General features: G+C 39.8%; 1 protein-coding gene across 1 annotated transcript; it reads right to left on the minus strand.

Moving 5' to 3' along the window:
* Positions 1-352: 352 nt before the first annotated feature.
* On the minus strand, positions 353-15,152 carry LOC139914038 (phospholipase B1, membrane-associated-like). Its single transcript, XM_071902227.2, has 42 exons — positions 15,104-15,152; positions 14,801-14,864; positions 14,631-14,665; positions 12,671-12,737; positions 12,510-12,561; positions 11,789-11,854; positions 11,552-11,617; positions 11,373-11,428; positions 11,088-11,160; positions 10,875-10,982; positions 10,657-10,710; positions 10,168-10,236; positions 9,595-9,672; positions 9,454-9,514; positions 9,297-9,355; positions 8,798-8,871; positions 8,637-8,680; positions 7,732-7,840; positions 7,519-7,570; positions 7,274-7,354; positions 6,785-6,850; positions 6,545-6,645; positions 6,373-6,454; positions 5,541-5,645; positions 5,308-5,403; positions 5,153-5,224; positions 4,954-5,031; positions 4,734-4,794; positions 4,586-4,644; positions 4,173-4,240; positions 4,033-4,076; positions 3,762-3,861; positions 3,547-3,598; positions 3,278-3,358; positions 2,223-2,288; positions 1,851-1,945; positions 1,481-1,562; positions 1,238-1,342; positions 1,025-1,120; positions 808-882; positions 571-679; positions 353-513 (listed from the first exon to the last, which is right to left on the minus strand). The coding sequence occupies exons 1-42, from the start codon at positions 15,150-15,152 to the stop codon at positions 353-355; spliced, it is 3,171 nt and encodes a 1,056-aa protein (XP_071758328.2).
* Between the last annotated feature and the right edge of the window lie 1,184 nt (positions 15,153-16,336).

Raw genomic sequence — 16,336 nt, forward strand, 5'->3', positions numbered from 1 at the left:
TTCATCACACAACAATGTTTGCTTTATATTTACAAGTGCCAAAAGTGGTTTTATGCATTGTTGTTACATCCAGAGGAAGTCTTTGTGGTCCAAGGACAATAATTAAGCTCACTAGTCACAGGAGACAAACACTACAATATGCTATAAAGTTTTTCTTCCTTTTCCACTCTGCAATCAGTTTGAATGCTGGAATGTTGTTTTGTAGGTGCAGTTTGCAAATTCCTCTTTACTACTTTGTTCGAAAAGGAACAAGAGTCATTCTCAACAGTTCAGTGCAGAAAACTGTGGAAGAGGCAAGAGAGAGCCAGTGTGAACTAAACTGAATCCACACTAAGTACAGTAGGTAGTGTTTTTAAAACCCGGTGCCCTTCATCTCCACCACAGTCTGCATCTTCCTCTTGTTTTTCTTGCCTCTGTAGAGGAGGAGGAGCCAGGCGAAGAGCCAGGCGCCACCCAAGCCAATCAGAAGACCTGTCACAGCCAGCAAGGCAGCGGCCCAAACTGGCACATCGCCTGAGTCAGTTGGGGTGAGAGGCGAGGCTGTGCTGTGGGTGGTGGGTGCCGGGGTGCTGGGTGCCGGGGTGCTGGGTGCCGGGGTGCTGGGTGTCGGGGTGCTGGGTGCCGGGGTGCTGGGCAAACTGGGAAAGCTGTTCACCTTTGTGAAGATGTAAGGATGCTCCTGAAACACACACAGGGAAAGTATAGTAGGCATCTTATTTTTAACGTCAATACAGAAGAATGCTATAGATAAAACACAACTGGGTAGGCGGTATTCTGCAAGAAATGCTTGTGTGGCAGCTTTCTTACCTCAGTGGGGCACTTGATGTTATTTCTGTCATTCGTGAAATTGTTGTACGTCTGCTTTTCACCCACAGGCTCCAACTACAAACAAACCAGAATATATCTTTGCTGAATTTTCAGCTGAATTACAATGGGATGAGCTGATTTAGGAAGACTTCAACCAAAAACAACCTTGATCTGTCAAACACAGTTAGCCTTTAACTGTTCCCCTTGCCAGACTCACCATGTTATTCCACAGCGCTACGGCCATGTCAGCATGTCCCCGCTCGCTGAAGTGGAAACAGTCCTCAGAGAAGTAGGTGACGTCAGGTTTCCCCTCCTGAAGCAGAAGGATCACAACATCAGTGTTTGCATGAATTATGTGTTCTGAGGGCATTGGGCTTGTCACTGTCCTCAAGTGCATGCGTGTGTATGTGTCTGTGCACGGAGGACTCACCGAGTTCAAAGGAATGATGGAGTTTCTAAAAAAGGGCTGCACCACCACAGCAAAGTCCTCTTTGTTGTCATAGCGGCCTCCATACACCAGGTTTTCCGTCTCAGTCTGAGAGAAATACCAAAAACGCAACCATTATTGAGGCTACTGCAATGCCTGTTCTTATTATATTTCAGCATGCTTCACTATAATGTTGAATTTTGGTAAGAAAAACACTTTTTGGTCTCATTGATCCGGTCCACTGACCTGTAGATCCCGATTGATCCGTTTTATCTCAGCGAGCTCTGGGGAATCGTCGCTTGGCTGCAGGTAGCAGGGGCAAATAAACCTGAGGGTCAAGGGTGAAAATAAACAAATTAATTTGGAAAACAAAATGTTACTTTACCGTTACCATACACTACTGTTCTAACCTTATTTGTTTACTTCTGGACAACCTGGGGCAAACATCATTGATTTACTGTTGATTCAGGGAAAAGTTAGTCCTTTGGTAAATACTTGCGGGGTTAACATCAATATCAAGATAAGCTTTATTGTCCCAAGGGAGAAATCTGCCTTGGACTCAGTGGTATTGATTCACGTATTGATTGATTTGCTGTGAATGGACTGATGAACATACTGCTGTAACAGGCTGCACCCAAGACTGTCCCTTTTGATCCTGCGAAGGCCTTCGATTTCTAGGATCTCCACTACATTAACAATCACCCTGGGGACCTAAGGTGATAAGGCAACAACAACACATTCATGAGTAAATCAAAGAGTAAAACTCAAAATTGATCCCCTAAAGGATCAATGATAAGATAAGATAAGATAAGATAAGATAAGATAAGATAAGATAAGATAAGATGAACCTTATTGATTTGTGGGGGGAAACTGCGTAGTTGAGAAAAATTTAAATTATATTTTTAGTAAGACCTGCAGCTACTCAACATATTAGTTTATTGCATTATCAACTATTACTTATTGATAGATAACATGGACATCATCTCACCTCTTTGTGCAGAATATCCAAGCTTGTCATCAAATGATGACTGTAGTTCTTAGGTGACAAAGAGGCCTGTGTTTTTGAGACAGGAACTATAGTAAAATTACATACATAATATACACAGCTATTTCATAGTGAGCACATGCACACATGATATTCAAACCTTTTTCAGAATAACAAACATTCTCTGTTCATATACTTTGCCTGTGAAAAGCAAAAAGGATTAGAGTGAAACTGGCCGTGTTGCATCTACAAAGTTAATATCAAGCCATGCAACATGTATGAGAGTACTAGCAACAGTAGTGATGAGCTAACACTAAGCTGTCACTACCACAGTCTCACAGCTCATCTCAAATTGATGCCGTGCTTTGATATTCTGCTTCAAAGCACAAACATTAAAAGAGAGACTACGCTGACGGAGGAAAGGGAGAAGAGCAACAGAGAGAGAGAGAGAGAGAGAGAGAGAGAGTAGGGGAAAGGGAGAGAAAGGAGGTAAAATGAGAAAGAAGAGAGAGAGAGAGAGAGAGAGAGGGGAGAGTGGAGGAAGATAAGGCCGAGACAGAGACAGGATGAAGAGAGTCTGGGTTGACTTCTCCCTTGTTTATGCCTCTTAGAGAACAAGGCCTGTCACTGTGCCTGTGTGCTTGTTTCATGCAGACAGAGGTTGAGATAGAGGAAGGAGGGGTGTGGGGTGGGGGTGTGTGTGTGTGTGGGGGGGGGGTCGGGTGGTGGGGTGCTTTGTGTTGGAGGGGTAAAGTGACAGAATGTGCTCATTCAAAAGAAACCTTGTCTGCTCTCATCTCACTCTGACACAATAAAACAATTAGGGGAGGGTTGTTCACAATGCTTGATTATTCTGCTCCGATGCTTATTCCACTTGGAGAGTGATATCATGAGACAGCTCTAAACAGGGCGTCACACAGCGTCAAGGAAGTTACAAGCGCACCGCTGTGACAGGAGGTTGTCTTTATGGAGGGGAGCGCTGTGTAAATGTGATTTTATCTTTTATCTAGTATAGGTCGTGCTGGAGAGTCCTGTGAAGACGTCCTGCGGGAGCTCACCCTGTCATTGCAGTATTGACACAGGTCATTGCCTCCAATGAACAGGGTCACCAGCTTCCAATCGTTGTTAAAATCCACAGCCTATATCCATGAGAAGGAGAGAGAGAGAGAGAGAGAGAGGGGGGGGGGGGATGGAACGAAGAGGAAGAGATATGACATCAACTTCTCTTGCATTTGTGTCACATAAATATGAAATATTATAATTTCCGTGTATCATTTCATGCAGCAGAATCACTGAATGCTGATTGCAGTTAGTATAATAGACTCACAGAGTTGTTTTTCATGGCATCAATAAGGCTTCTGACTTGCCTTGGGATTCCTCTGTATAAAATCAAAGAGTAAGGTTTCATAGGTGTACAAAATGTTGAAAAAAGGCCTGATGCTTGAAACTGTAACCAGGCAGTGAATAGGTATTTAGATGTGACACTGTTATGTAGGTATAACGACAAACCTCATAGTAGATCAAGGATATTTTAGCACTCACGCTATTTTAGCTCCTGACACAGCCATGTTGAAGCCAGTCTGCCGTTTTCCTTGACCCTTTGACATCCCCTTGATGTCAGAATTGAACTTCTTAATGATATCTGATCATAAAAAGAAGAGATATTACTACATAAGAGGCAAAACGATATTAGTTTTGTTGCAACCTATGGAGAAGCAACAATAGATAGTTTGCCAACTCTGCCATCTAGTGGCGACAGTATATATTACACTCAAGAGAAGGAAGAGTGAAACAGTGAAGGCTTGTGACTTACTGGGTAATGTTGTGACAGTGTCAAGAGTTTTATCTCCTCCAATGCTTGTTGATGAAAAAAACAAAGATACATTATTACAATGCAATGTGCATGATTTGCTTCTGCATAGAGTTTGTTCAGTTTCATATCATTTCTCTCACCACCATGACACTCCTCTGTACTCAGTTCGTAGCTGTAGCAGATTCTTCGCTTTAGCCCCAAAGCCGGTCTACATCCAGAAAATGAGAACTTGAATAGATGGCAGACAAATGCAGAGGTGCATGCATAAACACACTCACTCACTCACACGCAGGCAAGCACACACACACACACACACACACACACACACACACACACACACACACTCAGATATACATGGAAATCACACACACTACATACATACGTAATCATGAAGAGGGATAAACCCGTGTCTTGGTTTTTCCCTTCTTCATGATTTTGTATTCAGAGCCAAGTCCAATGATCACCTTCCAATTATTTTACTCCTTTTCATGTCAGGCAGCGCTCCGGACATGATGTCATTACTACATACACACATGCTTGTGTACAAACTCACCGTTATAGAGTCTCCCAGCGCAGCCACGACTTTGATGTCTCCAGGTCGCACCCTGTGAACTAAGAAAAGATCAATGTGAGTATATCTTTAATATACCACTTCTATCTTCCTCCATGGGTTAATACCTGAGTAACACTTGAATGTTTACCTGTAGTGGGCACAGAGTCAGATGGAGCGAGGTTAACGCAGGAGAAGTCACTGCCCCAGTTCTGAAGAATGACAAACGTTTGTTTTAGGGGTTTACAGGGTCAACCCACAGCCACAGATTATATGTCAATTATAATCTATGACTCTGGGTCATTCATTAATGCTAATTAATGGCCAATCAAGAGTGGAGTTGTGTATGAATGACAGGAACTACGGCCTACCGTATTAGGAGGAGGAGTGGGAGGAGGGCCGGGAAAGGTGTAGTTGCTGTTGTGAGCGGTCCTAAAGAACGGGACGGTCTAACAACGAAACAAAAACACATTTATACATAAACTTAATGAAAAACAACACATGATGTCTATTATCTGATAAATTGTTGGACTCAATGAATGTCATTAGTGTAAACCTATGCTATGTTACCTTAGAAGGACACTTCAAATCGATGCCAGCCATGAAGTCTTGGGTAAAAGTCTTGTTGCCCACTGGCTCTAACTAAGAGATTGTGAGAGTCAGTGATTTTGGATAAGAGAAAAAAAAATGTAACCATGTGTATCAGAGTGTTAGAAATCTCATACCATGTTGTTCCAAAGAGCCCGAGCCATGAGTGTGTGAGCTTTCTGGCTGAGATGGAAACAGTCGGGAGAGAAGTAGGAGCGATCAGGCCGGCCGTTCTTTAAAAAAAAACAAGGGAAAGGGATGGCAGAAATGAAAAAGGGGTACAGACAAAAAGAAATGAATATATGAAAAGAGCATTAGAAATATTCGAATCACGTTCAGCCCATGTGTGAGGACACAGTCGAGCTCTTACCTCTAGCCTGGGAAGGACAACCTCTCTGAAGAAGGGCTGCAGTACCACAGTGAAGCTGTCATGGGTGTCGTACCGTCCGGAGTCAATTAGCTCTCTCATACCATGCTGGAAGGAGAGACAGAAAAACACACAGCAAATGTCCCTGCATTAATAAGCGTTGATTTGTCAGTGACAGTTATTTTGAGTTGACAAATATTGATTAGAGAGCTGTCTGTCCACTCATAGAGCTGATTTGGCTCTTGTGGCAAGTGTTCAAAACTAGTCTAAAGGTATTTCCCCCTTAAATTTCCATTCAAGTAGCTCCAAAGTTATAGATAAAACATTTTTTCCATACTGTACAACAATGTCACATACATATTCTGTATCTGCTTGTTCCAACGCTTCACTGAAGCTATTAGCTGCTTATATTGTGTGAAAGATTCAAACCCAAGACGCCATTTTTTTATGGCTGCACCATCACATCAAATGGAAAAAATCTAGAGGTCTTGTTCGACATTTTATACACATTCCCCTGTAATTCAGCATGGCATATTTGGTATCTTTGGAAACCTTGGGATCTTGACTACAATTTAAAATAATGTTCTGTGGGTTTGAACAAAACTTGGCCGTGTTTGTAATGGAAGAGGTTAAATTAACTCTGATGGGTATGGACTTATCTAAATATTGGTATAGAATTTATTTTTTCACTCTCAGAGGTAAATTAAGGCTGATGATTTTTCTGTATAGGCAGACAGAAATGTGGAAAGTAAACAAAAATGTATTCAAATGAAATGTTTTGGGATGAAACAACTCAGAGACTCTTCCTTTTAATATTTTTTTTTAATCTTTGTACCTGGTAAGCTCTATTGAAGTTTTCCACCTTCTGGAGTTCAGCAGATCCTTCAGTAGCCTTCAGTATGCATGGGCAAACTAATCTGGAACATCAATATTAAAACTCTTTTAATAATCGCTTGTAAGTGTTTGGTCAAAATGTTTGTGTCACATGCCCACTAACCCTCACTTACTTTACAAACCAGGTGGGACAGCCCAGACCTTCATTTTTATGCAGATCTCGCAGCGTGACAATGTGTAACAGCTCGACTAGATTCACAATGGCACGAGGCACCTGGTTGGGTACAAAACATCATATTATCATATTACATCATATCATTTATACTCTGTACACTGAGTATGAAATAGCCCGACATACAGCGAGGTCATATGTTTGTGCAAGTGGAGCAAAACGCGAGAAGATGCAAATATACCTCATTATGGAGGATATCCAGAGCCCGACGGATACGACCAACCACATTCTTGGCTGAGAAAAAAGCCTGTGGAAAGTATTGATCCTCATTAGTGTGCAGAACCTACAGCAAGTTTTATGGGAGTCATATGGCTTCAGCATCAAATATAACCTGTGTGTGGTTTTCTCTAAATACATCATCGTGAAACAAATTGCTTTTGATGCTTTTGACAATCCATGGCTTGTGATGTAGAACATAATCTAACATAGGATATTATTCAGACCAAAGAAATCATGAAGTACAGCTTTGGCACTAGTGTTTGAAATGCCAACATTTTTTTTTATCATCACAAGTAATTGTATTAATGAGAAAATCCTACATGTAGCATTCAGAAACATTAAGACAGTTTACTATTCATAAGGGAATAACACAACATACTACTAAAAAAAGCGTAAAAAATAAGTTATCATTAATAAAATGTTAATCAAAGAACTCAGTAAGAAGGCTCACAGTATCTGTGCAGAAGTCACATATGTCGTTTCCCCCAACAAACATGGTGATCACTTTCCAGTCATTCTGGAAATCAATGCGCTGTGAAGGAGATAAGAAGTTAATGTAAAGAAGTTAATGTAGGGTTAGTTTGGTTAGTTCTATGTTTGTTAATAGGAAAATAAAATGGAGACAAAAGTTAGGTGAGGGAATATGTGTGTGTTGATGTGTTAAGTGTGACTATTACTAGTTAACTAATGCCTTACCGAATCATTTTTCATTTTGTCCACTAGGACGCGTGCGTGCTGGACCATGTTACTGAAAACACAAAGCATTTTTAGTGGTAGAGGTCAATAGCAAGCAAGAGGTGGCTGCAAATACATTGATCTGATGTGTTGTGGCTTCTGTTTAGTGGATGGATTCACAGAAGAAGAGGGAAAACTAATATATAAAATAGAAGTAAAGAGAAGATGACTGACCCACTCTTAGCTCCTGACACAGCCTGGTTGAGGAAGGCCTGAGGGGTTTCCTCATTACCGACTCCCTCTGAGAAGCCGGTCAGCGAGCCGTTAAACTCCCTCAGGATGTCTGCATGGCACAATTATAGGTAAGAGTAGTAAAACTATGATGGAGTTTAGAGCGAGGCATAGTATTGCGTTTTAGATTAGATTCGATTTTGGATTGAATGAAAGTCTATTGATCCCCGTGGAAAAATTGTGTCACTGCAGCAGCAAATAGAATACAGCAAGGAAGAGCAGGATCTAAGTAGCAATAGAGTAGGAATCAAACATAACGCAACTGGTGATTACAATACTAGAATATACTGAATAAAAAATATATGAACGGAAAAAAAGAAAATATATGAATTTACAGCGTATATGTAAGATGCGCAAAATAACAGCAGACAAGAAAAATAAATGAAAAATGTGAAAATATATGAAATATTCAGTATGAGAATAAATGAAAATATATAGACAAATGCAGATGAGAAAATATGAGAATGTGAAAATAAATATGTGAATTTTATTTCAACATTTTAACATGTTCTGAATATATAGCAGCTTATTGTGGATAATCAGAGGCATCCTAAAACATGTAGTTGATTCAAATAGGTCCTCAGTTAAAAAGCAAGTCTGCTAGACAGTGAGGTCTGTAAATGATTATGATAAGCTCACTGGCTATAACTTTTATTGTGGTAGTTATAACATAATCATAGATGGTTATCAATCATAGGCTAATAAGGAAGATAAGGCAGAGGAAGTCTGATGACATCTGATATTAAATAAATAACTGAGCTTCTGTAGGCCTATTTTCTATATAATTTAGTTTGCCTGGAATACTATGATACATTTTGGTAAAATAATAACATGAGAGAGATACATACTTGGCAGAGTGGTCACAGTGGTGATGTTGGCGTCTCCACCGATGCTGAAAATGGTAGACGCAACCTGTTAGTTTTGAACACTACTCATAAAACAACAGTCAGTCAGTACTTTCCCACACTATCAGAGATTTAGCAAACAGGTGAACTGTAGATTATTTTACCTCCATGATAGTCCTCTGTACTCATTAATCACTAACAGAAGGTTGTCTGACTTGGCGCCCACACCGTTGCCTGCCTGCACAGAAGACATCGAGAGGTGAGATGGTCAGAATCAGATTATGGATAAAATCGACGGCTTGAAACCAGAGGTGATATATATTGAACCAGAACCACAAGCATACACTGCAATTGTGGAGCTTCATAATATATACTGTAGATTGGCTCCTGTGGAACAAGCTGTAAGTGTCAGGGAATCAAACACTGTCTCATTTATTTAGTACAGTTTATATAGCCTACATATTTATATACAGTACATATAGTATAGTACATATTCTACCCAAAGTCCTACCTGTAGCCATTCATTTTCGTATGTTGGTCCCTTTGCACACACACACACACGCTTGCTCTTTATTGTATATATCTCTTGTTCTTATCTGTATTTATGTCTTCTGTTCTCTGTCAAGCACCATTCTGAGAAACAGCAGAAGGGGACACACTCACCGTCAGAGAGTCTCCTAGTGCTGCCACCACTTTGATGTCTGCAGGTCGGAGCTCATGAACTGCACAGGAGACAGAATCATTTGGTTGGGTTCAGTCGGCATTAGCCACGCTTCCCAAAATGTGTTGGGAGGGTAAAAGCAGTGAAATATTTTTTTACCAGAAGTGGGCGTAGTAGGAGATGGACTACGGTCTGTGCAAGGTATCTCGGTTCCCATAACCTGAAAACATAAGTATAAATATTTGTCTGCTCCCACTCTGTAGTTTTGATCATAAAGGAGTCAAAGAAAAAAGTTCTCACAAAATCTGTGGCTTTGCTGTCAACTTCCTCCTCTCCGCTGGTGGGGGAATTTCTCTGTGTCCGCAGGAAAGGACGCTCCTGAGATGAGAGTGAAAAAGAAGACATGTCAGTGTTTTAGCCATATTGTCTGATTTGATATTTTGAAATTAGGTTGGTCAGGCTCAGTAGGAGAATGAGCCTAACTAGATCTAACTGATCAGCAATCAACCATAGAACAGAATGATATAGGACAAAGATATAAGAAAAAGCACAAGACATAGAGGCAGATTTTACCAAGACATAACAGCCTACCTACTCTAGATAGCCTAACTTACCTGGCACCACCAGCCTTAGACCCTCAATGCATACAAGGAAAAACTCTAGAAAAACCTAAATCATTGGGTCACTATCATTTGGATTAGGGTTAGGGTTAGTCTTGGTGTGAGTACCAAGTGCTGCTGAAATAGTTTAGTAGTAGTAGTAGTTTTGTGATACATTTTTTCATTTTTGGATCGAAGCTAAACTGGACACATGGTAATAACATATTTAGGGATGATTTGGTAGAATAGATTGTTGCATGATGGCATGCCTCACCTCAGTAGGGCAAGGTATCATCATGAGACTGCTGTCCTTGACCTCTGCCTCACCCTTCAATGACTGGAGCTGGGAGAGAAACAGTCATGACTGGTTAAGGGTTTGGGTTAGAGTCAGGTCATCTGCTGCAGCCAACAGCCACACAGCGCCAGACGCCGGTACTGATTAGATAATTGTAATGTACAGATATACTGTATATGTTCAGAGTGAACAAAGTCGGAGAAAGTCACGGATAATCTCATGAAGATCTGTACATCTCTTATCTAATCTCCCTTCAAAATAATATCATTGTTCCATCTTCCTTTTGCTTTAATGGGCGACTCTTCCCTGTTGACTCACTTTACAACTGAGACACAGGGTCACAATGACATAGAAATCAACATGGAGAGTTGTCAGCATGGAAACTATTATTGCTGCTTTGGCGTACAAGCTGAAGGTATATATTGTACATTTGATTAACATTCATGGTTTTGATTTATGAGAACATACCATGTTTGTCCATAGCTGAAGAGCTAGTTGGTTTAAGTCAGAGAATGAACTCTCCTCCTGTGAAGAAACACATGAGGTTGCTGGTTACATATTAGCCATATCAAGGGTCTTTCATGTATACATTTGTGATTGTTACTGGCAGCAAGGATGCATATCTGCAGCTGTTTATATACTGTTGATAACAACTGGCCTCTGGGTATAGCTTTCTCCCTACTTACGGAATCTGAGATGGGCTCAAGGAAAAGCGGGATCGACTGCAGCAGGACAGTGAAGTCTTCGCTCTCGCTGCGCCACTTTGGATTTTCCAAGACGTGACTAAGAGAGTCCTGAAAAATGAGGCAAATGGATGATTAAATCAAGCAAGCGACCGATCATGATTCAGACAAGCATGAGCCACATGCACACACATCAATCGCTTACATGTCCTTTACCTGTAGCGCTTTTATAAGAGTGCCTTTCTGTAGTCGCTGGTTTATGCTGTCTTCTTTCATACACTGACACCAGCTGCAAATAAATAATACATAAATAAAAAGGGCGTAAACGCAGCACATACAAGCACATCACTGCCACATCCTTTTTACAATTAACAGGATCACAAGACGACAGGCTATAAATAACTCCATTAAGTTTTATCAGGAGTTCTATTAAGTAAATATATAATAGAATTTATAGTATATTGTCCCAGTGTGTATTTGAAAAGAAATCAATAGACTCACTTGTCCTGCTGAGGATGTGCGCTCCAGACCACAGTATGAACAATGGTGTGATGCAACTGAAAACATCAAACTGGCATATTACTTTTACAGCGTAAATGACTCGGTGTTTCTCGTATTCTATAGTGAACTGCCGTTTTATTCCATAACGACAAAATTTCACATGATGAAAAGTACCATACCTTGCTCTGCAACAGCTGCAGAGCTGCCTCTACCTCCTGCACAACAGCTTCAACTTCTGCAGCAACCTGAGGCACAAAGACAGAGTTTTACTACCTAAACACCTCCACTTACCTACAACATGCAACATCGAGCATGATTTTGTTGTAGTTATGAAGTTATGCTGTAGTTATGAAACTTAAACAATTGTTTGCTTTGTTTTAATTCTTGTGGAAAGATTATGTGAGTGTTAATTTTACCTGTGGTGAACAGGCACACAGAGAATCTGCCGGGACAAACAGTAGCACCAACTTCCAGTCTGTGACCTGCAAAGACATGCAGTAATAGTTGACATATTACCGTTTCTTTGGCCTAAATCAGGCACATTGAAAGTAAATATCTGTTTTTTTCATCATTTGTTTAGATGGAAATACCATGAAATTGGAGAGCACAAGTACATTTTTCATACAGTCTAGGGCAGATCAATTTTTACTAGTGGACATAAACACAGTTTCTGATAGCCAGAAATAAGAGAGAAGGGTTTGTTCTGCCCCAGAATCTGTGGATTTTTCTCTTCAGTGTAGTGTCATGGAAAAGATTGAATAGATCACACTGAGATTATCCAGGGGGATGTTCTGCAGATGGGGCTACAATTTCTGTTTTTTGTGGTTCCTAGCATTGGGTGAGAGTTGCCTGTGTTCCCTATTGTTAACTGAACTGTCCTAAGGGAGGGGAGCAGCTCATGCGAATTCTTAAATGGATCGGTATACTGCTTTAAGTCGATGTATCCTTGCATATAACTCTTATTTATAGTGGGTAAACACACTCTAAGAGTTCTCTTGGCACGTATTCCCTGTGCAAAGACAATATAAAGACTAAATCTAAAGACTGTAATGATGAAATATATAAAATACTTAAAATATATATTTTTATGACAGGCAATACAAGAGGGGTAAAGGGGTTATGAGGGTCAAAGTGTACCTGGTGATGTGAAAGGGACACAGACAGTTCCTCGGCCTGCTCCAACACACTCCTGCAACACACACACACACAGAAAGCTAGTACACATGCAGCATTCTCCTGCATTTCTGTGTGCATGTGTGTGTGTTGTGTGTTGCCTGTCATGTGCATGTGTGTGTTACCTGTGCTGCAGTGAGTCCTGATCCAAGTGTTGAGTGATCACTTCAGGATTAAACATGGACAGCAACTCTATTCAAGACACAGAGAGACAATTGTAGAGATTTCTGAAAATCTACGTCTCAGAAAGGCAGTGTATGCACATCTATAAAAAAAAAAGTAGGCCAGGCGTTTGATATTAAACCATGAATCCATAAAAAAGAAAGAAATACCCGCACTCTGGAATGATACTCCTTTGGTGTTTACAACACAATCAGACGACGGATTATAAAATCATATAGTAATTGCTGTTGTGAAAAGGGAAGCTGGTAAACCCTAAGCTCATATTCATATTGCCAGTTATGCTTACTTTTATGTAGCATGGAGGTCAACAACCTCTGTTTATGTCTCAGTCTCTTATCCCCACAGATAAGATTTATCAGCAACTTACAGTTTGTAGCATGTTCTGTTTTAGGAAATTGGTGAGTTTTGAAAAGACAGTCTAGATCAGGCCTGTTATGTGGTACATGTATTATAGTTGATTGACATTTTTATCTGAGCCCATTGTGATGTTGATATAAAAAGATGGGATACATTTTCATTTAATTACCATTTGCTGGTATTTTTCATTTGTTGCTATGCAGATTATCAGACTCTGTCTTTCTTCAGGAGACACAAGGTGATTATTTGCTGTGATAACTGACTATAAGCTACAAGATTGTTGCCCTGCTGTATGAAGTACATTTCTTTTCATAAACATGCCCCATATTTGGCCCCATATCTGCCCCTTATTTACTGTAACATCTGACTTAACTCTGACCTTGGATTGAACTTAAATTGAGGTGCAAGACATCTTTACAGCAGGCTTCAGAGAGATTAGATCTTAGATAAAGATCTTAAGCCTCCACAAATTGCTTACTTTCAAGTACATAATCAGACGATCCCCCAAACAGTGTGAAAAGGATTTGTTCACTAAAATCCACTAAAAGTTAATAAATAACAGAACAAGGTTATTATGGTTGACCAAAATGGAAACAAAGGCCAAAACTAGGCATGAAAAGACATTTAGTGAGCTGAAATTAAAATTAAAATTTAACTCATTGAAAGCATTAAAGATAAACGGAAGCTATGATGTCTGCCTTCAAAACTAACTAGGAAGCTGAATGGTTTTCAGTCTTTTAACCGGTGCCACGTGAGTGAAGAGAAGAGATGATCATCTAGACATGAACGGCCTTGATCAAATATCAACACACTGATGCGTATTACTGCATTCTTTTCTTTCAGTGTGAACACAAAACAGGTACTTTGGCACACTCCACACAGGCATGACCATCGTAATACTACAACACTAACTAAAAATAAACGAAACTAAAACTGAACATTTTTGATAAATAAAAACTAAACCAAATCTAACAAATGCCATCTGAAACTGTGAAATAGAAAATCCAATTTGAGAATGAAATAAAAATAAAATATCATTGAAATCGTAAAACTGTAATAACCCTGTGACAGACGCAACTATAGGAAATAATTCAAAGTTCATATTGTATATTCTGTGAAAGATATTTCAATATAACAGCTTTTGTAATTCTGGAGTGTATATGAAAGCCATCCACTGGTGAACTATGTTGCCAAATCAGAGAAATATGGAAAACAACAATCTTAGATTATTCAATGTGAAAATCAAGATTTATTCAAAATGCCTACACATAACCTACCATAACATACCATCTAATAGTGTAATATATGCTAATGTGGTGCAAACTCAAGAAACCTTCAGTCACCATGTCATTGTAAATATCATCTGTAAAAGGGAGCTGGAACATGGCCAATATCAAGGCCAGAAGGATGAGGCACCTTCAAAACCAACATCATCATCTAATGAATATTAAATGCTATATATTTTAGAGGAATAAAGACTTCTACAGTTCCTGGAAATGCCCAGTAGTAGGAAATGCTGTAGTATGAGTGAGCGTTTAGACTTACCAGCTAATCTACTGACAACTCTGGATGCCTCAGTCCTGGTGATGGAGACAGACACATTGATAGAGACAAGTGAATGTTAGTAAAAGGCAGACAAAAGAATACCTGCAGCTGCAAAGTGGCAAGAGCATATCATGGAAGTATATTTGCACATCTTAATCTTGGCTATGTACCTGTGTGAGAGTGGCATTCCCATGGCGGAAACCACTGAGACGTCAGCAGGTCTGAGAGCATGAACTGATGGAGAGGAAACAGGGGGAAATGCAGTGATTGATGATGTCATGATGCAATACTGGACAACATTTGTTAGATCAATTGCATTCAAGTAACTACGTGGGTTGAAATTTGAGACAAATCAAAGACTAAAACAAAGACAAAGACGAAACAAAGAAATCACTCAAATTGGTAAATGCAGTATTGATGTCTTTTGAAATATTTTCATGTCTTTGAGTGCAGTAGAAAAAGTAGAAACCTACCGGAGGAGGATGGGGGGAAGGAGGCAGGTGGAGAACAGAGTAGTGACATGTAACTTTCTCCCTGTAACAGAGAAAAACAAATCCTCAGACTGTCACTAATACTGTATATATGGTATATTATACATATCCAAAAATCAATATCAAAGTTGCATAGCTTGAAATTACATACCTTTTCTGATTTTTCTGTTGATAATTCATTTTTTCGTACATTAATGGTGACAGCATCTAAATGTGACATATAAAACAAATGAATTTAATAATTTCCCATTCAAGGTACAAACATTTACACACAATTTACACACAAAGTCAAAAAGGTAACAGATAAGGATAAAAAGACACATACAGGGTGCAATAATATGTTTCTTTTTAAACCATGCCGGGAAGTTTCCTTTAAAGATAGTGTTGCAGTGTGTTTCATGGCATTTCCTGTACTTTGCACCTAACATTGAGTATTGATCTATCAAAAATGTATTGAACTCAACCTTATCATTCTGCTTGTGGTGTCAGACGCTGCTCACGCTTTGTGATAAACTGTGGCGTGATTTCAACTTTCTGGTATTTGCAGCCCAAGGTCCTCTGCGCACAGTGGACATTTATATCTAACTGAGATAGCCTATTGTAAACCTTCCTCACACTGTAAATCATCAGTAAATTAACCCTGCATCGCATAATGCCTGAGAAAGCTCAAACTCTGGAAATCCACAATTAAAGCAACAAGTATTGTGCAGAGTGAGGATGTAATTTGATCCACGTGTTTGGCAAGTGGCTAAAAAATGCTAGAAAAAGTACAATATATTCCACCGAGCAGTGTGAACATAACCACAACAAACAGCAAAAAAGCAGGTCGGCTTATATCTAATGTCAGAATAGTCGCTGAGTTTTGATTTCTGATCTCAAGGCATGACTGGGTCGTTTTTTACTTTGCATCTAAAGGTCCTTGACTGCAGCAAATGATTCAGTGTGATGAATTTGTCAAACCAATTCTGGATGTAAACATGATTTACTTTACCTGTAAACTGAGCCCAGGATCCCAGAAGGGCTGCCAGAATCAGGAGTCCAGATCTAGTCATGATGTGGAGTGATACTGATTAGCCACCACACTGAAGGTTTCTGCTGTAGCCTCTCCTTCTTCCTCAGCCTCAGAGACAGAATGGCTGTACACTTTCACTGACTGTTACAGTAAAAGCACACCTGTAATGGGTGTGGAGAAGGCAAAGGGTCCCCAAGAAGGCA

Source organism: Centroberyx gerrardi, chromosome 17 (genome assembly GCF_048128805.1).
Source record: "Centroberyx gerrardi isolate f3 chromosome 17, fCenGer3.hap1.cur.20231027, whole genome shotgun sequence".
Classification (NCBI taxonomy): Eukaryota; Metazoa; Chordata; class Actinopteri; order Beryciformes; family Berycidae; genus Centroberyx; species Centroberyx gerrardi.

Bases quoted from the DNA above. Each gene is read 5' to 3' on its own strand.
- LOC139914038 (XM_071902227.2), bottom strand. From the start codon at position 15,152: ATGTCACTACTCTGTTCTCCACCTGCCTCCTTCCCCCCATCCTCCTCC. The intron at 11,618-11,788 runs GTAAAATTAACA...TTTGTGCCTCAG, and splicing joins TGTGTGCCTGTTCACCACAG to GTTGCTGCAGAAGTTGAAGC. The intron at 4,077-4,172 runs GTGAGAGAAATG...TTCATCAACAAG, and splicing joins TACAGAGGAGTGTCATGGTG to CATTGGAGGAGATAAAACTC.